General features: G+C 42.8%; 1 protein-coding gene across 1 annotated transcript in view; it reads right to left on the reverse strand.

Annotated features, from left to right (window-relative positions):
* The window catches only part of adamtsl3 (ADAMTS-like 3), a 429,814-nt gene that overhangs the window by 107,725 nt on the left and 297,535 nt on the right, over positions 1 to 24,554 (reverse strand). The window contains 5 exon segments of the mRNA XM_083913233.1: positions 8,049 to 8,196; positions 8,537 to 8,747; positions 11,854 to 11,904; positions 13,716 to 13,854; positions 14,018 to 14,129. Of these exon segments, the coding sequence (XP_083769359.1) occupies positions 8,049 to 8,196; positions 8,537 to 8,747; positions 11,854 to 11,904; positions 13,716 to 13,854; positions 14,018 to 14,129 (661 nt within the window).

The raw sequence follows: 24,554 nt of genomic DNA on the forward strand, positions 1-24,554 counted from the left end.
AGAGTCCATGGTAACACACACAGTGCAGGTGGTTGCAGGTACATTAACTATGGTCCCTGTCACTTGCCCACAGATTCCGTCTGCAAGTAGCGTGGAGTTTTTACTGGAGCCCCTTGGTCAAGATGAGGGTACCCTTCCTGACGGGTTATTGGTTTCCCCAGCATTAGTTCAGGCAGAACGGGGCTTATTGTATGCGCCTGTTACAAATGTTGAGACGAGGGATGTCTGGGTCACACCACGTAGGTTAATTGGGTCTGTAGAGTAGTAACCACAGCTCCCATTAGTTCCAGACCTAGAGTAGAACTATCTTTTGATGAGTCATCGCAGGAGTATGTTGCTCAGGTTTCCTCACAGGAGGCTTCCGACATGGCTAACCGAGAGGGAGATTTTTCTGTTCCAAGTTTTACAAATCTGTCTGAAGGTGATGCAATCAAGGCTAGATGACTGTTGGGTACTTATCAGTCCATATTTGCTAAGGGGCAGGGAGATGTGGGGTGTACTAAGCTAATTACACATGAAATTCCATTGCTGGATTCAGCCCCAGTCCGGCAACCATATCGCAGGATACCTCTGGCCCAGTATGAGGCTGTGAGAGCCCATATTAAGCAGTTGGTGGATAGTCAAATTGTTAGGGAGAGTAGCAGCCCCTACTCATCGCCAATTGTTGTGTTGCAGAAGAAGGACGGAAACATCAGACTCTGTGTAGACTATCGCCAACTTAATGCCAAAACTCGTAAAGATGCATACCCGCTGCCCAGAATTGACGAGTCCTTGGATGCCCTTACAGGAGCTCAATGGTTTTCTACCTTGGACCTCGCCAGTGGGTACAATCAGGTAGAAATGGCTGAACATGACAGGAAGAAAACAGCATTCTGTACTCCTTTTGGCTTGTTTGAATTCAACAGGATGCGGTTTGGATTATGCAATGCGCCTGCAACCTTTCAACGGTTGATGGAGCGATTGTTTGGAGATCAGCGCCACCAGTCTGTCCTGTTGTATTTAGATGACGTCATCGTGTTTTCTTCCACCATCCAGCAGCACTTGGAGAGGCTCGAGTTGGTCTTCAAACGCCTACAGGAGCAGGATTTAAAAGTAAACCTGTCTAAATGTAATTTCTTCCAGGAACAGGTGCGATACCTAGGACACGTGATGTCACAAGAGGGGGTTGCCACAGACCCCGAGAAAATTGCAGTGGTACGAGATTGGAGGAGGCCCATCTACCTGAGTGAGCTCAGATCGTTTCTGGGCTTCACAGGCTACTACCTGAGATACGTGGAGGGATATTCAAAGCTTGCAACGCCACTTAACCATCTAGTCAGCCTATTGAGTCCCCGGAAGGGTAAGACCCTGAAAATCCTACTGCAGTCCCGATGGGATGAGAAGTGTGAGATAGCATTTCAGGCCCTGCGGGAGAGGCTCTGTACAGCACCAGTATTGGCTTTTGCAGACTTTGCCAAACCTTTTATCCTCGCGGTAGATGCCAGCCACCAAGGGTTGGGAGCGGTCCTATCACAGGAGCATAATGGTAAGATCAGACCTTTTGCCTATGCAAGTCGCAGCTTGAAGAGAACTGAGCGGAACATGGATAATTACAGTTCAATGAAGCTTGAGTTTTTAGCCCTTAAGTGGGCAGTCTGTGAAAAGTTCAGGGAGTACCTCCTGGGGAATGCCTTCATTGTGTACACCAATAATAATCCACTTTGTCATCTGCAGACCGCAAAGCTGGGTGCCATGGAACAGTGTTGGGCATCGGAACTGGCGTCTTTCAACTTTACACTCAAATACCGGCCTGGGCGTTCAAACTCCAATGCTGACGCCCTGTCCCGGCTGCCTTTGGAGAACGCCTCACCTGGTACAGCTATTCCCAGGCAGCTGGTGGCAGGTATTGGGACACCGCAAGCACAAGGGCAGGCCATGTGCAGTGAGGTGACAACCCTCCCCAGTTGTACTCATCCTGACCTTTCCTCATTACAAGCCATAGATCCGGTTATTGGACCTGTCTTGATGCTCTGGCAGAAGGGCCGCCCTCCTGAGGCTGGAGAGAAGGAGAGACTTGGTAAAGGGAGACTTGGTCCGGAAGTGGCATCGTCTCTTTGAGAAGGAGGGATGTCTGTACCGCCTCACCTATTCCTCTGATGGAAATAAGGAGGTTCATCAGTTGCTGCTGCCACAGAGCCTGCAGAAAGAAGCATTTACCAAACTACATGATGCCCATGGTCATCAGGGGGTCGATCGTACTACTGACCTAGTGCGGAGCCGTTGTTTTTGGCCAGGGATGCTGAAGGACGTGGAGCAATGGTGCAAGGAATGCCAGCGTTGTATTGTGGCTAAGGCAGTAAGACCAAAAGTGAGATCTTACATGGGCACAATCCAGGCCTCGAGACCCAATGAGATACTGGCCATGGACTTTACCTTGTTGGAACCGTCAAGTGATGGGAGGGAGAATGTCCTGGTGTTAACTGATGTCTTCACAAAATACACCTTGGCCATCCCGACGAGGGACCAGCGTGCTAGCACTGTGGCTGACGTGTTGGTGCGAAATTGGTTCCATCTGTTGGGCGTGCCAGCTCGCCTTCACTCAGATCAAGGGAGGAATTTTGAAAGTCACATCATCCAGCAGTTGTGCAAGTTATACAGCATTAAGAAGAGTCGCACCACTGCATACCATCCAGAGGGAAATGGGCAATGTGAACGATTTAACAGGACATTGCATGATCTGCTGCGCACGCTGCCCCCAGACCAGAAGAGGCGTTGGCCCCAGCACCTCTCACAGTTGACCTTGGCCTATAACACCACTGTCCATCGGGCTACAGGGGTGAGTCCTTGTTTTCTTATGTTTGGACGTCAGCCACAGTTACCTGTTGATCTTCTACTAGGCACCAGCAATGAAGAACTCAGCGGTGGCTCAGTGGAGGAGTGGATCCAAGAACATCAGGATAACCTGAACGATGCATACGGCAGAGTGAGAGAACGCTTACAGGAATGACTTGAGCGCAGAAATTTCAAGCACCATGCCGGTATCCGGGATTCAGGGTTCCAAGAAGGTGAGCTAGAATACCTGAAAACCATCAAGTGAGAGGGCGAAATAAGATTCAGGATACTTGGGACTCATGCCTTTACCGGGTAGTCGGGTGTCCCGGGGGTCTGGGGAATGTTTATTCTGTTGTTCCCATAGATCAGGACAACCCGGTTAAACGGGTTCATCGGACCGAGATGAGAGCTGCTGGTGCAAGAGGAGTGCCGGAGACTGTGGCCAGGATGTCTGATTCAGAGGAGTCTGGTGGTTCAGAGGGGGACGATGGTGACCTAGAATCAGCGAGTAGTGAATCCTTAGGTGTCATGTTGGATGACTATGATTCCAGTGTTCAGGACTCCCCCACGGTAAGCAGGATAAGCGGACCCCCCTTGGGCTCGCCAGGTGTGGACATTGTCCCCCTCAGGGAGGTGGCTGAGCCTTCTTGTAGGCGGACCACCCGTGCAACAGCAGGGCAGCACTCAAATCCTTACCATCTTCCCCATTCCGCAGGCACAGAGAGAGCACTGACAGTGGTGTGAGTATGGTGGCTGTGAAATCCCTAAGAATTTGGTTGATCAGTTTAGTTAATCGTCGGGACGACGATTTTTTTCTTTGGGGGGGTAGAATGTAGCCGCCAGAGGAGGGCGGGGTTATAAATTAGGACAGGCAGATTTAAGGATGCCCTAATCAGGCAGATGGGTTACTGTCTGTCTGGAGTCTCACCAGGTAATTTGCTGCAGGCTGGTGGGGAGCATTGTGAGGGCACTGCTGATTCTGTTAGGAGCTGTTCCGGGAGGTATGTTTGTCTATGATTAAAAAGTGTCCACTGTTCACTCGGCAGGGTTGTGTGTATGTGTGCATATGTTAATGCTGACCAGGTTGCATGTTTGTTGCCACAAACAGTTACAGGAGGGAAGCGAGCCAATGAGTGTTGGTCAAGATCAGTGTTTAAACCCTGTGACAGTCGTATGGTATGTGTTACTTGCATTGTAGTTTATGTTTTGATATTTTAAGATGTTTTATATCTTGTATGTTGTACTGCTGGCTTGCTATATGTTGTTGGTGAAAAGTATTTGTTTTGTATTGTAGGTGCATGAGGAGCAGCGGTGTATGGCCTGACTGCTGTTCCTTTTCCTCTTCTTATTTGTTTGTTTGGTTGATGTGTTCAGTTGAGCAGCTATCCCTGAGCAGGATTGCGCCCCTTTGTATGGCCTCGTGTTAAGATAACACGGAGCAGAGCTGTTCAGCTGAACCGTCATTTATTTTGTTTGTTTCGACCACTCTCCCACTTATTGACCAGGGTAAGCAGTCGGCTTTAAGTCTCCAAGGGTGCTCAGCCTGCCTTAAACCGAGGGGCCTAGGGGTTTGCTGTGTACACCGGCAGGAGTGGTGTTTTGAGTGTGTGCAGTGGTTATGGTTGCTCGATAGAGGTGTCGTGTTATAGTTACTGCCAGGTGCGTGTGTAGCATTATTAATCACCGCTTTGCTTATCCCCTCTCTCGCCCGCAGTAAGCCCGAGGGAGCCAGGCCGGCTGTGAACCAAATCTTTAGGGGAGATGTTTTAGTCATTGTTGCTTGCAACAATTCCTTTATATGTGCCAATAAATATATTTGAGCCTAACTTTTGTATGAATAAAGAAACACGTGCTGTTTTAATTGCTATACTGGAGTTATGTCTCATTCTCCGAACCAAGGGTTACACAATGCTAGCTTGGGTAATGCTGGCCAGCTAGCGTGATATTGCTAACAATAGCTGACATTAGCATTCATGCTAACCTTACTTTCTATCAGTGCCATTGACTCACTAAACGTGAGTAACTACCAAAGTAACGTAACACCTGGCTTCACAAAAAGCTGACACTGTGTAGTGTAACTTATTGGACAAGTTTGTGGGTTGTGACTGTTCTCTTGTTTGTTGTTGTTGTTTACAGAGCTGTCATCCATCAAAGATAATGAAACCGATTGGGGCCCTATTTCAGAAAGCAGGCTCAACAAACACTGAGCCTGACCTCGGAGTTGATCCTGAGATGGGAAACTGCTGTTTCTGTTACGGAACAGCAGATCGGAGTTACTTCAATCAACTCTGAGTAGGTTGAGCATGAACATAAAAAACACCAATGGAGCTGAAGGTAAATAATAGGCAGAGTCTCCATTTTTTTAAAAGATTATTTTTTGGCAGTTTTCCAAGCCTATATTATACAGGACATACAGAAAATCGGGGGAGAGAGAGGGGGTGACATGCAGAAAAGGGCCGCAAGTAGGTGTCGAACCCGCGGCCGCTGCCTCGAGGACCTTCAGCCACTTTATATGGGGTGACTGCTCTAATCGCTAACCACTGAGCCTCCATTTTAATTTTGGGGATGTAGAGATATTAATGCATGTACTGTATATGTACCTGTGCCCATTTATCTTTAAAGAAAAGAGCCTTAGTCAGAGGAGGGGAATGTCAATAACTTAACACAAAAGAGTTTATTATTATTAGTCGTAGTAGTAGTAGCAGTAGCATTATTATTATTATTATTATTATTATTATTATTAGTAGTAGTATCGTTGTTATTATTTTATTAATGGGAGGGGCAAACGACCACATGTCCAAAAGGTGACCAATGAGTGAGGAATTTTCTGTCCAATCACAGGAGATTTTACTTTTGAACTGTCCGCGGTTTCATCCAACGGTTGTTTGTGACATTGAAATGCTAATTATAGCCATTCGCACCTAGCGGGGGTATTATCCCCCCACAATATCATCTGATCAGATTAAAACCGGTTGCCAGCTTGTGCTTTATGTGCTCTAAACACCTGCATGATCGGGAGGACGTCTTGCACCATGCACTCTTGCTGCACCCCAGGGGGAGAGATATAAACACTGAACATGAAGCTACTGTATAGCGTCCTCAGTGCACTTTCTTGTTTTAAATGTTAAAATGAGTGTTATTCAGTCATTAAAATAGATATCAATATTATTGTAACCGGGTGGTAAAACCAGGCATGTTTGAGTTTCCACATGAGTTATTAAATACATGGAAAATGTAAAGTTTATTTCATAAGTTTATTTGTTGTTTTATTTTGACAGCGCCATTTCTATGTCAAAAACTATGTGTTAAAACTGTGAAGGCAATTGTGTTTCGCCACAGTCAGTTTTTAAATATGGTCAGTAGGGGGCAGCATTTGCCCTGGGGATTTGTTACTGCGCCAAGTGCATTATGGTCTTTGTTTTGTTTTGCGTGTGGACCACGGACATATTCAGTTAGGAAGACGGTGATATAATGCCATTGTGTGAAGAAGGTAAAAAACTGACATTCTGTTAAATATCGCTGTATAAAACCCTCATACAGAGGTATCTGTGGATATTTGTAACCGATGATTTTGTATACCTTTGATATTTGCGGATTTTGGGCACGACTTACAGACACAATACTGTTCAACTTCATAAACATGCTAGCAAGTGTAACGTCATGTGTGTGATTTTGATTTTGAGAAATGTTGTGTTAAACCAAAGTTATTTTGTCTAGAGATAAAGACTGGTGAAATTTGTCACGAAGATCCACATGGCGCTAAGTGAAATGTGTTGAAAACGTAAGTGTTTTTGTGTTTTTGTGACCTTTTTGAAACTGTGGGGTTACGGAATGTGTTTAAATGCTTACCGATTGTGTTTTCTGTTTGTAGTCGTGGCCACTGTCATATTTTATTTTATTTTAATTATTTTTTTGTAAACATCCTCTGTAAAGCAAAGTAGCAATTTGTGTTAATAAATAAAGCTAAGGCTACGAGAACCCCAGAAGTAATTGTGTCCTGTGTGGTATCTAATTCCACTGGCTACATTATTATATTTTTTAAACACAGACAAATTAAAGCAATATTTACATTTCCTTAAATTCCTTAAAATAACAATCACAATGAACAAACTATCAAAATACATTTTCATGCCTTAGGTCAAAACTATAAATATCAGCTTAGTTGTATATTTGACTCACCTAAGCACCTTCTTTGTCGTGTGAATGTCCAACACCCATGCCATGATCCAACAAGTCAGACGCATTCCGCTGTCTTCTGGCCTTGGTCCGTACCTGATAGCTGCCCTGATAGTTGAAAAGAACGGCCGGACACTAAACTGTCTGGCCGTTCTTTAGTGCTCTGCCACTGCATTGTCTCACAATCCACATTATTACTGCAAAATTAATTAAAGGCTAATTAGCTTGCAAGTGCTAGCTAAATAAAACGTGACTACTGCCATGCTTGCCGCCAGGTCCTCATGCTCAGTAAATCGATTGTGACGAGTTGAGTTGAAATCTGATTATGGTTATTGGACAGAGGAGATGTCAATCATGTTTCCCGAACTCTGATTCGTTAGGGACGAAGCGCTCCCCATATGCTTCACGTCTTTTGGCCAATCACATCAGTATTTTAGAAAAATAAAAGAATGAAAATAAATATGTTTAACATTGAATCGATGTAGAAGTCCTGCCCCATGAGGAGGAAGAATACATTTTTCCTCCCCAATTACCCATGATTCACCTCGCAGGACACCACCACCCACCCTCCACAGATGTCGCCTTTGAGGCATTTTGAGAAGAAATATGGGATTTTTTTTTAAGAAGAGAGAAACAAAATGTATGCATTATAGTACTTGTTTTTAACCAATATTTACTATTTTATTTATTTTATATTTTTATTTAAATCTTCCTCTTTTTTCTCAAAATTGAGGAGGAACTTCCTCCCCTACCTCAATGAACCAGGCTGAACCGGTATGTTTTACAACAAGATAAGCTAGCTATCCAGATGTGTCATAGTCCCTAAGTCAATATCAAGAACAATGATAATACATGTGTAACGTTACTGTCGGCTATTAGAACGACTATTTAGTATGTGTCCATAACACTTTTTAACGGACACATGTCAGCCAATCAGAACATAGAATTCACCCTATTCATCCAAATCCTGGTATGAAATACAATATACAAAAAGATAGACATTACATAACACTACAACACAAAAGACAGCTCTTTTTTAAGCTCAATTATTAGTGTCCTACCTCGGGACTTGTGGCAGGCAATAGGGACCAGACAGTCTTCTTTAACATGTGGTTTGAGGGATGCTTCACAGCCTCCAATGTGCTGCCCACGATGGTCGATGCACAGGACCACCCGGTAACGCAGACCACGGCCACACGTCACTGTGCACTGTAATGGGATGGCAACACACACATTACCTCACATATTATACATTATACAAGTGGCATTATTCAACTCAAGTCAGGGTTGCAGTCAACAGTTATTTTCACTATCGATGGATCTAGTGATTCCCAACCTTTTTGGCTCTAATCTCTAGTCTACTTGTGATCCCTACCATGATAAGTCTACCAGTTGTGACCTACTAATCATTCCATTTTTTATTTTACAAATGATAGAGGAACAAAAAATAAAAGGTTAAGTTAGTAAAACTCCAAATAAAGCCTTCTGATGCTTGGTAGTTCAGATGACTTCACTAGTGTAGATGTCTGGTGTAAAGAGACTCACTGACCTGAGACCACTCCATGGCCACCCACTGGGGGCAGGGGAAGGTGTTGCAAATCTGTCGGGTGATAGGTTGAGGGGAGTGGGTGCACTTCCACTCCTCGACCTGCGAGAACTGTCCGTGGGTGTCCTCCTCCACACACAGCACGCTACGATCCTGCCAGCCACCACCTTCACCACAGGACACAGAGCACTGGGTCCAGGGGCCCTGCTCCCAGCTGCACACAAAGAGGACAGGAGCCATCACTTAGGGCGTGATCACACTGTCCTTTTGGCCGTGGCCAAAACCGTTTTTTCAGCTAAAGTCTAGTACCTTTAAGCCATGTGAGTGCACCCGCTCCGCGCTCAACTGCGGCCAGCATACCGTCCACGGCCCGCTTGAAAGAGGTGGGCTTTAGTGGAGCCGTTTGCACATGTACGAGCACGAGCGTGCGCACGTGTACGAGCACGAGCCCTACGGCAGTAGCGCTATGTCCTCCTGTTCGGACATGTAAATAGAAGGACGGACCATGCGCGGACATTTAACAACAACAACAATGGTGGTGAAAGGTTCACGTTGGTGTGATGCGGAGGTGGAGTGTTTACTGCAGATTTGGTCGGATGAAAATATTCAAAAACAGTCGACAAGACGCAAAAAAACTCTGAGGTCTATGGAAAGATTTGTAAACAAAGCCACACACACGCGATCAATGCGTGTGACGTGTTAACGGCTTGATGGCGTATGGACAGCAAGAAGCATTGGCCGAGGCCCAGGCAGTGTGAGTACAAACGGGGCTGGGGCGCGGGGGGGAGAGGGAGGGGGGACAAGTACCCTAAAGTCCGGGTCGTGGTCCGGGAGGACAGTGTGAGCAGACCCTTAATGATGCATCTATCTTTGCATCTTCATGAAGTGTCTAGACCTAAATTGTAGTGAAGTGCATAAAGATTTCAATGTTAACATACCATGGGTAGGTCATTATCTAAGATTTTCAGACTGCATGGGGTAAAAGGGATAGGTGTCTACTGTGTTCTGAAACGAGGGGCAGTGAGCTGTTGTGGATCGGCCCACTTATTAGGCCCACACACCAACATATTCAGCTTCTTCCCTGGAGCTGTTTGTGCTTTGTCGTCTTAGCAGGTCTCTGCTGATCGTGGTGGTGCCTGCTGCCGTGGTCCTACATGACGCTTCCTGCTGCTATTATCACTGTTACTCATATATACTATCACTAGTTTAATAAACTATAAAATTTGTAGCTGTATCGTAGCTGCTATTGCCACTACTCATCATTGATCATGTTTGCCACCATAATTATTATCATTTTCATATTCTGTCACCTTAGCTGTGCTTGTTTCTACTATTCTGTTGTATTAACTGTCTTAACATATACTTTATATTCACATTACTATAAATATTATTATAGTTACTGTTGCTTGCATCTCTGGAAGTGTGTCTGTCTGTCTCTCTCTGTCTATCTGTGTGTCTTTTCTCTCTTTCTTTCTCCTTTTCTTCCTCCCCAACCGGTCAAGACAGATGGCCGTCCTCCACAGAGCTGGGTCTGTCCGACGTTCCTGCCTGTTAAAGGGAAGGTTTTCGTTGCCACCATACTCTACAGAGGAATTGTTGGGTCTATGTAAATCATAAATAAGTCATTGAGTGTGGTCTTATGATTCGACACTATAAATAAAATTGAATTGAATTGAAATTGAATCATCAGCAGCTGCAGTGACTGTGACACACAGCTCATGGAGGCAATTTAGGTACTTTCAAACTCTCAGTGCCCAATTTGTAGCCTGGCATCGCCAGACTAATTCACAAATGCCAGAGCAAATGAAACATGAGCTCGGTAGATTTGTCTGGTTTCCAGGCTAGCATTCCCAATTTTTGGAAATTGTGTCAAAATTCACTGAGTCATAAAGGGCTTTTTGAACGCAGGGACTTTCGAACGCAGGGCCTAGGAACCTTTTGAGGAACTTTGGACCAGGGTTTAAATTAAGTTCTGGGGAGTTTTTCCTGGGACACACAAGCCAAGGATCAGGGAATGTCATTATAACTGTCGACACAAATAATTATAGATAGAATATAATACTGTAATATTATCAGATGACAAAGCACACAACAGAAGTGTAGCGAGGCCTATAAAGTGCATGGCAGTGATGATATAAACATACATGCTCTGTAACATTTCAACAGTTGTTTGACTTCAGCTGAGATTAAAGTCATCTGGGGAAACCTGCACACTCACAGGACAGATAAATTCATGAACTCTCTCTTTGTGCTGGTATCACACACATTCTACAGAACATATGCTGATGTGCAGCACTGTGCTATACGTCGAAAGGAAATGATGGCTTATTATTATTCTCTCCCTGTGACAGAGTGTGAGGCAGTCAGCCCCAATTGCAGAGCTGAAAACACCACATGTATGCTTTTTTGGGGAACAGGCGGACCTTTTATTTTTTCATAACCCAGACTTTTATTTTATTTTTTATTAAATAGAATTACCATCTTAAAGTTGTTTGCCTTCGCCAACCAGTCAAGTTAAAGTTTATCTTTATTTAAGGTTATCCAGAATTTGACAGACGTTATTGTATTTTTTTGGTTAAATGTTGATGCTTCACAAATATCTTCAACCTAACCACACAGATCTCTACAATCAGCACCGTTTAAAGATCAGTGTCACCAGTTCAGTATCCGACTAAATGTCTCCCTTCTGTTTCTGAGTTATGAAACATCATGATGTCACAGTGAAGTTGACCTTTGACCTTTGAAGTTGACCATTGAAAATGTCATTACTTCATCATGTTATCTTGTTAGACAATTGTGGGAAATGGTGTCAGAATTAGCGGAGGAATTTGTGAGTTATGGCATTTGAAATCTTGATCTTTGATCTCTCGAATCAGTTCATCCTTGAGTCAAAATGGACGTTTGTGCCACATTTGCAGAAAATCCCTCGAGGAGTTCCAGAGATATCATGCTCACAAGAATTGGACGTCATGCCTCCAGCTGCAGAGGCATGAAAATGATTGATTAAATGAATGAGTCTGTATTTCCCAGTATTAATACGATACTGTAATACTGTAATAGCTTTGAAAGGTTGTCACCTTTGCATAATTCCTCCAAGTATCCTTTGTGGAGGATTCACAGCATCTCTCCTAAAGAGTTTAATGTGTTCATGTGACTCTCTGTGAGTCTTATTTACATCCTATTTGTTACTACTTCTTATCTTTCTGGTTACTTCAGGATCAATAAATGAATGTGTTTCAACAAGAAATCTTATCACAGATTTCTGACCACTTCCTTTCCAGTCACTTCCTGTAAAATGAAGGTTTGTAATAGTTACTCACCGAGGCAGAGGTTGGAAGTGATCATATGGCATCACCTCTTTGAATCCATCACTGAAAAAGACAAAAGTACATACACTGTAAGTTTGTGAGAATATGATATTAGCCCTACTCATAAGTCATAAGAATCTTGGGGTAAATGTAAGCCCAGAGTGCTCAGTAATAGCAGTTTGGCCTTTAAGGTTAAAATAAAGTGGTGAAAGAGTGTCAAGAGAAAATGCTTTGCACTGCTGATTTAGCATTTTTGATCTTTAGCCTGGTGATTGAATCCTCCATCAAACCAGCCTTCATAAAAGAAGCATTGAGATGAGCTAAGAAGATCAACAGCTATTGCATACTTAAAATGCTGGCTTATCATTCTGGGATAGGGGAAACGCACTGGCAGGTGTTAACAGGGGTGTTTCCAGGGTGCTGTCCGAGCAAGAGACCCCTGGGAGCTTGGGCAATCTCAGTCAGCATTACAGTTTTTCAGAGGCTGTAGTGGGAGTTAATATGTTGGTATCTTGTGAAAATAGACAACCTATGGAAAACAACTTATGAGAAATAATGAGAAATGCCATGGGGATGACCATCATAAACCTCACTCATAATGTTCTAAGCCCTTGTACACTTATACAACATTTAAATAAGCACCTAACCAAAAGGTTTCAGTTTTCAGATTTTTAAGCTTATATGTGGCTTCTCCTGTTGACCTGCTATCTCCCGCTGATCATCCCCTGTCCCCCTTTAAAAAAAACACAAAGGCATGTTGGGTCTGTAAGGGTTATAGTAGATATGTGTAGTAGTAGTAGTAGAATCACAGATTTATGTTATTATGACCATAGGCTGTATAATGACACCACCCATTGGTTTGTGGATTATCGTTTTGAAGCCAGGAGATTGTTTCAACGATGCTGCGCCAGGCTAAATGCTGAAGAGATACTGACAATTTTTCAACCAGTTGATGTGACTCACCAGGTGGACTAAGGCTGGTGGTTGTGCCTGGAGCTTCAGTCATTGGCACTGTTTGCTGTTCACTGTATCGAGTCTGTTGAAATTTTCATTTTCCCTGAAGTTACCAGCTAACACCAGCGCTAGCTAGCTTATGCTAACCTTTGTTAGCAAGGTGCATACAAATGCTGATTAAGACATTTTCAGACGAACACAATGTTCCAATGAACTGTGATGAAGTGAAAACACAATACGAGATGGTCAAGAACTGAGACTTTAACACAGACAGCACCCAAAAACAAGTTCACAGCTATTTTTATGTCCACAGTGCCATATGTGTATCGTTATCCTGTCACTAGCATGGCGACCTTTCAATCATATGGTAGCCATGCCCTTAAGCATCCCCTAATTTATGGTCTGTTTGACTCTAAATGGGACCGTAATTTACTAAATGAATATCATGATGTATTGAAGAAGACTTGAAACTAGAGATTGAGACCATAAACTCATTAGGAGAATGTTTACTGAGGTAATAAACTGAGGAAAATTAGGCTCAATTTCTCATTGACTTCTATACAAATGGACTCCCTTTTTGGAGCCAGTGCAGTCGCCCCGTGCTGATCATTAGAAAGAATGCAGGTTTAAGGCACTTCACCATTGGCTTCACTTTTCAGAGCCGGCAGCTACATCCATCTTTATTATACCGTCTATGGTCCTGGTGTATGTTTGCATACATACTTAATGCCATCCCTGCATGAGTTAGTGCAGTTGGGCTACCTAAGTCAAAAAAGTGTGGATACAGGATTGGAGGCTAGAACTACAAATATCGTAACTCCAGCCCCTCAACATCCTTACTTAATGATTGGCTGGATGGGTTTAAGAGTAAAGGTATCAAAATGTTCCTGAAATGTTGGTCACCTACGTCAAATCCATACCTCTCTGGGCAGGGATCCATGTTGCACTCCTTGAGCTTTGGTGTGGGTTTGGTGTTTTCAGGATAGCTGTTACAATGATGCTCAGTCAGGGTCTGGCTGGATCGGATGTCTGTACATTCTGCAGAGTTCAGCTGATAGCCTTGGGAAGGAAAGCGGACACAGACTGTTTAAGTGTACGTTACCATAGCTTGACATACAAAAGCTGACTGTCAATACAAATTAAAACAATGTTAAATCACGTTACAAACACAAAGACATCTGTTTACAGTTACTGTGGACTGACGGACTGACGGTCACCTCACCTCCTCCACAGGTGACTGAGCAGGGGAAGAAGTCAGTCTCTCTCCACTGGTACCTGATTGGCTGGTAGTAGAGAAACTGGACAACTGTGTCTTTGGAGCCTCCATACTTCATCTGCACAACAAGTAGAGAAGATCAGCATGCAGTTAAGTAGTGTAGAGGAGATTATACAACGGAATAAAACAACGCTAAGCTCGGTAAAGTAGAGGATCCCACTCAGGAGAATCAATGAGTGGAATCCTGTTAATGGGGCACTCCACCGCATAAGCAAATTTCACAAAATGTCAAGTATTCCTTGAAGGGCGTACTCACACTTGCCATTCGTACCAAGGCCAAGCACAAATGACAGCTAAAGTCATATCAGAATCAGAATCAGGTTTATTGCCAGACAATTTTCATTGCAAGGAATTTGACTTGATTTGACAGTGCCTACATAAATATAAACATGAACACAAGCAAAACTAAACATATGGCATTGAATTATATACATGAAATATAAGTGACTGTATTTGTATGACCAGTGCAGGTGGTAATGTGCAAGTTAAAGTGTCCAGTGAAAAGGGGGGGGGGGGGGTGTTACTATAACACATAACATGAGTTCCAGATGTCGTTAATATAACGAATGACCGTTAAGTGTCTTTAACAGAATTCCAAAGCCTGATGGCAGAGGGGGAGAAACTGTTCTTGTGGCGGGAGGTTTTGGTCCTGATGGACCGCAGCCTCTGGCCAGAGGGGAGAGGTTCAAACAGATAGTGTCCAGGGTGAGAGGGATCAGCAGCTATCCTCCCTGCTCTCCTCAGGGTCCTGGAAGAGTAGAGTTCTGGGAGAGAAGGGAGGTTGCAGCCAATCACCTTTTCTGCAGAACGTATGATACGCTGCAGTCTGCACCTGTCCTTGGCAGAGGCAGCAGCGTGCCAGACGGTGATGGAGGAGGTGAGGATGGACTCGATGATGGCGGTGTAGAAGTGGACCAGCATTGTCCGCGGTAGATTGAACTTCTTCAGCTGCCTCAGGAAGTACATCCTCTGCTGAGCCTTCTTGATGAGGGAGCTGATGTTTGGCTCCCACCTGAGGTCCTGGGAGATGATGGTTCCCAGGAAGCGGAAGGACTCCACAGTGTCCACTGGAGAGTCACACAGGATGATGGGGGAGGGTGGGGCTGTGCTCTTTCTGAAGTCTCTAGTCATCTCCACTGTTTTTGGAGCATTTAGCTCCAGGTTGTTCTCCCTGCACCAAGTCACCAGTTGGTCGATCTCCCATCTGTAGGCAGACTCATCCCCACCAGAGATGAGTCCAATGAGGGTGGTGTCATCCGCGAACTTAAGGAGCTTGACGGGATGATTGTGTTGAATGCAGAGCTGAAGTCCACAAACAGGATCCTGACGTAGGATCCTGCAGAGTCCAGATGCTGGAGGATGAAGTGTGTAGCCATGTTTACAGCATCGTCTACAGACCTGTTGGCTCTGTAGGCAAACTGCAGGGGGTCCAGGAGTGAGTCTGTGATGGATTTGAGGTGGGACAAAACCAGGCGCTCAAAGGATTTCATGACCACAGAGGTCAGGGCGACAGGTCTGTAATCGTTTAATCCAGTGGGTCCTGGTTTTTTGGGGACTGGTATGATGGTGGAGGCCTTGAAGCAAGCTGGCACACGGCATGTCTCCAGTGAGGTGTAGAAGATGTCCGTGAACAGAGGAGACAGCTGGTCTGCACAGTGCTTCAGGCAGGATGGCGACACGGAATCTGGCCCAGCAGCTTTGAGAACTGGAGAACTGATGTTGTAGCTTCTTGGAGTACAGCTGTTTAGCGTCCCTCACCGCCCTGCTAAACCTGTACTTGGCCTCTTTGTACTCTGCTCTGTTGCCACTATATATATATATACTATACTATATACTATACGTTTTAGCTGAACAGTTGAAAACTATCTTGACTTTTCATTTTGGACATTGGACACAGAGCAGTGGACTTTTCGTGGTTGACCTTGCGTAAGGTGACCAAATTTCTGAGACAAAATCCGGGGAAATTTCCGGTTCCAACGTAAAAACCTCCAAAACATGTAATGTATTTGTCTTTGAAAAACTAAAACAGGGACACTGCCCTTACCATTCATAAAGCAGTTTCTCTCACCAATTTCTCCTAAATTACAAAGGAATTGATTAACAATCAGTTTTATTCCTCTGATCAAAGTAGCTGATATCAAGAAGATCCATAAAAACAGCTGCGATAAACAGGTATCAGACACTTTACCCAAACTAAGGCCTCCTTCTTACACCAGATAGTTTTCACAAGATTTGTGGAAGAGTTTGGAATGGAAAATGACACAGTTCATGTTGAATGACAACCTGGGGTATATGGTTTTAGAAAAGATATGGTTTTAAGGTGGTTGAATCAGTTTTCTGTTAATGTGGGTGGAAAATAGCAAAAAGCTACAACCAAGCATGATATACAGTATATCTTATTGGTGTACAATATTAATGTCTTATTGTGAATTGTCCCTATCTTGAAATAAATCAATTTTAAATGAAAAATGGCAAATGAAAGCCAAAATACCTTACACCTGATTTACCTAAGACAATGTAAAAATACCCTATATTCAATGTAAATATTGTCCGTTTCATTATTTAAATTTTCCGATAGGCCTGAAATAAAGGCCTATGTGGCTTCACTGGCTGCCACAGCCTGTGAATAATAAAATGTTAAAAAGGCCATAATGGAATTCTGTTGTTCATCGAGAACCAATTTGAACCATGCTAACTAGAGGAAGATGTTTTGTCAGAGCAGATACAACTCAGCTCAGCTTATTTAATGACAAGTTACCAAGGAGGAGCTAGAGTGACACTGAAGTATGACACTGAAGTGTCATAATAATAAAACTGTGTACCGTAGAGTAGTACTAAACAGTTGTTAGTTGTATTATAGCCAAGCCCTCACCACAGCAACTGCCTGGTTGATCCAATACAGATGTGCCAAAAACTGCAGTTCTCCAAGTGTCCAGTAGGGGTAGTTTGCACAATAGAGCAGTTTCTCATTGACCCCCATGTTAACAGCATAATGAAACTTATTTAGGACTTTTTTTTGTAACAGGCTAGTTTTAATTTTATTGGCGGTTAAAGTTTATGAATAATTAGGGGCGTGGTCTCTTGAGTGTTAGTCTCAGTTAGTCTCTGGCCCTCACTTCTCCTCGGAGGCTAGTTGTCAGGATTAGCCAGGATCTCGAAGCCGGTGTAATCTCTGCTAGAGACACAGGAGTGCCTACACTCGACTTGCCGCCCCCCCCCAAAAAAACCCCCAACTTTATTTCATATGATAGCCGGTGTAGTCTCCGCTAGAGACAAGGGACTCCCCCTCCTGTTTATCTAGTAACGTGCTCTGTTAGCCTAGCTCCCGGGCAGTGGAGCTAGATCGAGCTAATGTGGCTAATTCTGTAAACGTCAGCCAGACGGCCGTATCATCCTCCCCCCACCGTCCCATCAATGCCCTTTTTTGGTAAGAGGAAATGAGGAGTCAGAGTCTGACAAGATGGCGGCTCCCTGAGGTGAATATGATTGGATTAAGTTGAGAGAACGGGCCCCGGCAGAGAGACCATGTACATTTTTTTATACAGTCTATAATTATAGCTGGCTGAATGGATGCATGAATCCCATAAAAGAATCTTGTACCTGTAGCTGCTTCTCATGAAGGGAAAATAATATTCTACCTATTCTATGTTCTCAGTGCGTGTATGCTCAGCGCATGTATTCTCAGTTTTCATATGGGAGACTTTGCAACAAACGTCTGTCTGCTAAAACACTTTGATTACCAGCTGCGCACAATGGCGCAAGATCTGGTTAAACCGTGTGAGTGCACCCTAAGAAGAGGAGAGCCAATTAGAGTTTTTTGTGTGAGAATAATTACATTGTGAAATACTATACTGTATAATGCAATTTGGAAATTATATTACATTAAGCAAGACAACAAGCCAAATTCACATTATGGTCTCAAAAAATATAATTTTATTCACAATCTTTCTGAACCCTACATCTTATTAATAAAATCAGCATGTTGCCTGGCCACTATCATGAGGGTGTATGAGCTATCTGCCTTCACCACTTCACTGCTGAATGTTACAAGGGAAAAAAGATTTTTCAATATTATCATGCTGGTAGGGGGGTCATTCCTATGTTCCCCGGGTTCTATGTTCCCCAGATGCATAAGCCTATGCCTTCACTGATTTTATTCTGCATTTTGTTAGGGTTAGAGGTTACGGTTAGGGTCAGGGTTAGGGGGTAGTGATAGAGTCTAAATAAGCCTATTTGTGGAAAAAATTCCCTTTCTGTGACAAGCGGGGAACATCAGACCTTTTTTCAAATTAAGGGTCCTATGTTCCCTGATGGCATAAGTCTGCCTTCGCGGATTTAATTCGGCATTTTGGTATGGCTAGAGGTAACAGTTAGGGTTAGGGTGAGGGTGAGGGACAGGGTTAGGGTCTACGTTTTTTTTTTTAAAAAGGGTCAGATGTTCCCCGGTCACATACAAAGCGGTGAACATAGGACCCGGGGAACATAGGACCTGGGGAACATAGAAACTGGGGAAGATAGTACCCAGGGAACATAGGGCCTTGGGAACATATGTACGCTCCCCTGGTAGGCAACCAGTTCTGACAATTGTTTTCTGCTCAAGTATGAATTTAACGCTGGAACAAGCATCGGCTCCATCAGTCCAAGGTTTGTCAGGGTGTTATATTCTCTAGTCACATTACAGTATGATGCTTTTATTTCCACCCTCAATTCAGCACATAATACTCCAGGTGTAACACTTCACACACACCTGTAGCAAAGGGATGTTAATGTTAATATTAATAAAAAATAAAATAGATAGAATAATAATAGAATAAAGAATAAGAATAGATAGAAGACGAGAATGAGAGGTAAACGCAGGTCTGTTGAATTAGTTTCATGCAGAGATTATAAAATAGACACAGGTCTAAATGCTAGCCTAATCTCCTAAAGCAGGCAGTCATATTTAGACCTCAGTCTGAACAATAGAACTGCCAGAGGATCCTGTGTGTAAATTTTGATTTATAGTTCAGTGTTCAGTGTTTCTTTACAAATGACTATACTACAAATTACTGTGTTACTTTTACGAAGCCCCTTTTCACACATGCACTGCAGATCTGAAATTATCAAGATATCTCTGGTGAGGCTGTATGTGAGAATACGAATGTCCAAATCAGTTGGACTGAACATCAAACAGTGTTTACCCTGCCAGCCTCCATGTAGAGGCAGTAGTTTTTGTTTTTTTTAAAGATTATTTTTTAGGCTTTTTTCCCCTTTAGATTTGAGCAGCTGAAGAGTTACAGGAAAAGGGGGATAGAGAGGTGATGACATGCCGTAAAGGGACGTGGAATGGATTCAAAGCCGAGCCACTGCAAAGGACTGAGCCAATATGGGGTGCACTCTCTACCTGAGGTAGAGGCTGCCAAGGCAATATTACTGGTGAAAAAGTGACTGGGCAACAGAAGTGAGCTGAGAATGAAGTTAGGGTCATAGTCAAACATTACTCTGGCAGAAGTGACTGACAAGGCTGTTGAGAAAGTATAAGTAATTCAAAGGGCAAGGAGCTGCCTTAGAGAGTGAACAAGCTTTTTCCAACAGCCCCTCATTTTCTTATGATGATGAAATTGACCTGTTAGGCTGGGTTTTCACAGGCTGCTATTTTGAACCGCAACTCCACTATATATTAGTGACTTGCAGCGGATTCCAAGTGGAATTGTGTCACCACAACATGGTGCTGATGCTATACACTTTTTGTTAACAAATAGCTGTGGGCTTTGGTATTGTTGATACCTTTTTATCAGTGTCTATGTGGCCTGTAACTCCAATCACTCACTTTGCCGCTTAAAAAAGTTTAATTACTTGTATACAGTGTTTTCTCAGATATGTCATACTCCTGAGTTATAGTTTAGTCTTTTTCCTGTTTTATTTTGAAAGTTACTCTTGTGTCAAGTCTTGTTTTGCTTTCTTGTGTATTAAGTCTCTGTTCTTCCCTTGACTTTTGTCAGTTCACCTTCGTTGATGTTGGAGTTTTAATACCAGCTTCCTGGGAAATCCTCTGCAAAGCTTGCTGTCCTTTATTAACATTAACATCCATGTACTCAACAATTTTCCCACTTTTTTCTTTTAATTTGTGCTAAATTTTAAAGGTACCACAGCGACTTCCTGGTTGATCCAATAAGGAAGTGCCAAAAATTGCAGTTCAATTCAATTCAATTCAATTTTATTTATAGTGTCGAATCATAACAAAAGTTATCTCAGGACACTTTACAGAGTAGGTAAAGACCACACTCAATGACTTATTTATGATTTACATAGACCCAACAATTCCTCTGTAGAGTACGGTGGCAACGAAAACCTTCCCTATAACAGGCAGGAACGTCGGACAGACCCAGCCCTGTGGAGGATGGCCATCTGTCTTGACCGGTTGGGGAGGAAGAAAAGGAGAGAGAAAGAGTGAAAAGACACACAGATGGACAGAGAGAGACAGACAGACACACTTCCAGAGATGCAAGCAAGCAAAGCCTAACAGTACCTATAATAATATCTATAGTAATGTGAATATGACGTATATGTTAAGACAGTTAATACAACAGAATAGTAGAAACAAGCACAGCTAAGATGATAGAATATGACAATGATAATAATTATGATGGCAAACATGATCAATGATGAGTAGTGGCAATAGCAGCTACGATACAGCGAGACATACCACTGGTGGTGTTTTTATGGCTACAAATTTAATAGTTTAATAAACTAGTGATAGTATATATGAGTAACAGTGATCATAGCAGCAGGAAGCGTCATGTAGGACCACAGCAGCAGGCACCACCACGATCAGCAGAGACCTGCGAGACGACAAAGCACAAACAACTCCGGGGAAGAAGCTGAATTAGTAACATGCATTGATGAGACATGAATGGTACAGACAGAGAGGAGAGAAGCTCAGAGTATCAGGAAAAGTATTATCCCCTGGCAGACAAGGCCTATAGCAGCATAATTAAACAGAAGAAAATATTATTGTAAGTCCTAGCTGTAAGCTTTATCAAAAAGGAAAGTTTTAAGTTAACTCTTAAATATGGGGACAGTGTCTGCCACCCGAATAACATTTGGGAGTTTGTTCCACACGAGAGGAGCTTGGTAGCTGAAGGCTCTGCCTCCATTTGTACTTTTGGAGACTCTAGGAACATTCTCAGAGCGCAGAGTACTAGTCGGGTAATACGGTACTATGAGCTCTTTAAAATACGACGGAGCCTGACCAATAAAAGCTTTGTACGTAAGGAGAAGGATTTTAAATTCTATTCTAGATTTTACAGGTAGCCAGTGCAAAGAAGCTAATACAGAAGAAATATGTTCTCTTCTATTTGTTTTAGTTAGTACACGAGCTGCAGCATTTTGGACCAACTGGAGACTCTTAACAGACTTATTGGAGCAGCCTGATAATAAGGAGTTGCAATAGTCCAGCCTAGAAGTAACAAATGCATGGACTAGTTTTTCTGCATCTTTCTGAGACACAATGTTCCTAATTTTTGCAATATTACACAGGTGAAAATTTGCAGTCCTTGTCGTTAGTTTTATGTGAGAATCAAAGGACATATCCTGGTCAAAAATAACTCCCAGATTCCTTACTGTGGTGCTGGAGGACAACACAACATCATCCAGAGTAACAATGTATTTAGCTATTGAGTTTCGGAGGCTTTTGGGGCCAAGTACAATAACTTCAGTTTTCTCTGAGTTTAACATCAGAAAATTGCTGGTCATCCAGCTTTTTATTTCCTTAATGCACATTTGAAGTTTATCCAACTGATCGGTTTCTTCTGGTTTGATAGACAAATATAATTGTGTATCATCAGCATAACAATGAAAATTTATGGAGTGCTTCCTTATAATATTTCCTAAGGGAAGCATATATAAGGTGAATAGAATCGGTTCAAGGACAGAACCCTGTGGGACTCCGTGACTGACTTTAGTGTGCATGGAGGATTTGTCATTAACATGTACAAACTGAGATCTATCCGATAAATATGACTTAAACCAGCTCAGTTCCTTTAATGCAGATCAGATGCTCCAGTCTCTGTAGCAGGATGTGATGGTCAATAGTGTCGAAGGCCGCACTAAGATCTAGTAAAACAAGTACAGAGACAAGTCCTTTGTCTGAAGCTATAAGAAGGTCGTTAGTCATTTTCACCAGTGCTGTCTCAGTGCTATGATTCGCTCTAAATCCTGACTGGAAATCCTCAAATATCTCATTATTATGTAAAAAGTCACACAACTGATGGGCAACTAATTTCTCGAGGATCTTAGAGAGAAAAGGAAGGTTAGATATAGGTCTACAGTTGGCTAGTACCTCATGATCAAGACTGGGCTTTTTAAGAAGAGGTTTAATTACAGCTACTCTAAAGGCTGTGGTACATAACCTGCTGATAAAGACATGTTAATCATATCTAATACAGGAGTGCTAATTAAAGGTAACACTTCTTTAAGTAACCTAGTTGGGATAGAGTCTAGCAGACAAGTAGAAGGTTTTGATGCTGAAATAGTAGAGTTTAATTTGTTAAGGCCAACTGTCGAAAAGCAGTCCAAGAATATATCAGGTCGTACAGTTTCTAAGGTTCCTGGGTTTGATGAAAAATTGGTGGCAAGCGAGTTGATTTTGTCTCTAATAGTTATAATATTGTCATTAAAGAAGGTCATGAAGTCGTTACTACTGAGGGTTATAGGAATACATGGCTCAATAGAGCTGTGGCTCTCTGTCAGCCTGGCTGCAGTGCTGAAAAGAAATCTAGGATTGTTCTTATTCTCCTCTATTAAAGATGAGTAATAGGCTGCTCTCGCATTACAGAGGGCCTTCCTATATGTTTTAAGACTTTCTTGCCAAACTAAGTGAGATTCCTCCAGTTTAGTGGAGCGCCATTTACTTTCCAACTTTCGCGATATTTGTTTTAATTCAGGGGTTTGTGAGTTATACCACGGAGCTAACTTCCTCTGTTTTATTATCTTCTTTTTTAAAGGAGCAACAGAGTCGAGTGTTGTTCGTAGAGAGCCTGCAACACTGTCAACAAGGTGATCAATTTCAGAGAAACTAACGTTAGTGCAGGAATCTTGAATATTAGGATATGGCATTAAAGTAAATGCAGATGGAATCACTTCCTTAAATTTAGTTATAGCACTATCAGATAAACATCTAGTGTAGACACTTTTACCCAGAGGTGAGTAGTCCTGTAATATGAATTCAAAAGTTATTAAATAATGGTCTGATAAAATAGGATTCTGTGGAAAGACTATTAAGTCATTCATTTCCACACCATAAGCCAAAACAAGGTCGAGTGTGTGATTTAAACAGTGAGTAGGTTTATGTACACTCTGACTAAAACCAATCGAATCTAATAGAGAGATAAACGCAATACTAAGACTATTATTATCGCTGTCCACATGAATATTAAAATCTCCTACAATGATTAGTTTGTCAGATTTAAGGACTAAATCTGACATAAACTCTGAGAATTCAAACAGATATTTAGAGTACGGACCAGGAGCACGGTACACTATAACAAATATAATTGGCTGCACAGTTTTCCAGGTTGAATGTGAAAGACTAAGAACAAGACTTTCAAATGAATTACAATTTAGTTTAGGTTTAGGGTTTATTAATAGGCCTGAGTCATAAATAGCTGCAACGCCTCCTCCTCGACCACTGCCTCGAGGAATATGAGTATTAATATGACTGGGAGGAGTGAATTCGTTTGGGCTAACATATTCTTCAGGACACAGCCATGTTTTGGTCAGACAGAGTAAATCAATATGGTTATCTGATATCAGATCGTTTTAGATGACAGAGATCTGATGTTTAAAAGTCCACAGGGAGCGCGGGGAGCTGTGTAAGACTGCCACTCTGCTTCCTGGGCACCTGCGATAAGGGCAGCGCAGAGAGTTGTATTAAACTGTGACTCTGCTTCCTGATCCCAACACTGGGTTGTCATGGTTTTAGACCGCTAACAACTGCGTCCAGGTTCTTAGATATGAGAGCGGCACCCTCCAAAGTAGGATGAATACCATCTCTCTTAATAAGACCAGGTTTTCCCCAGAAAGACTGCCAATTATCTACGAAGCCCACATTATTTACCGGGCACCATCCAGACAGCCAGCGACGGAATGATGACATGCTGCTATACATGTCATCGCAAGTCAAGTTGGGCAGGGGACCAGAGAAAATTACGGAGTCCGACATAGTTTTTGCATAAGCACACACCGACTCCACATTAATTTTAGTGACCTCCTATTGACGTAATCGGGTGTCATTACCGCCGACATGAATAACAATCTTACTATATTTACGTTGATCCTTAGCCAGCAGTATCAGCAGTTCTCCGAGTGTCCACTAGGAGTAGTTTGCATAATAGAGCAGCTTCTCATTGACCCCCATGTTAAACAGGCCGTTTTAACAGCATAATTAAACCTATTTAAGACCTCAGCCAGATGGATGTATATCCCTCCCCCCAACGTCACATCA

The sequence above is a fragment of the Echiichthys vipera genome (assembly GCF_963691815.1).
Source record: "Echiichthys vipera genome assembly, chromosome: 1".
In the NCBI taxonomy this organism is placed as follows: Eukaryota; Metazoa; Chordata; class Actinopteri; order Perciformes; family Trachinidae; genus Echiichthys; species Echiichthys vipera.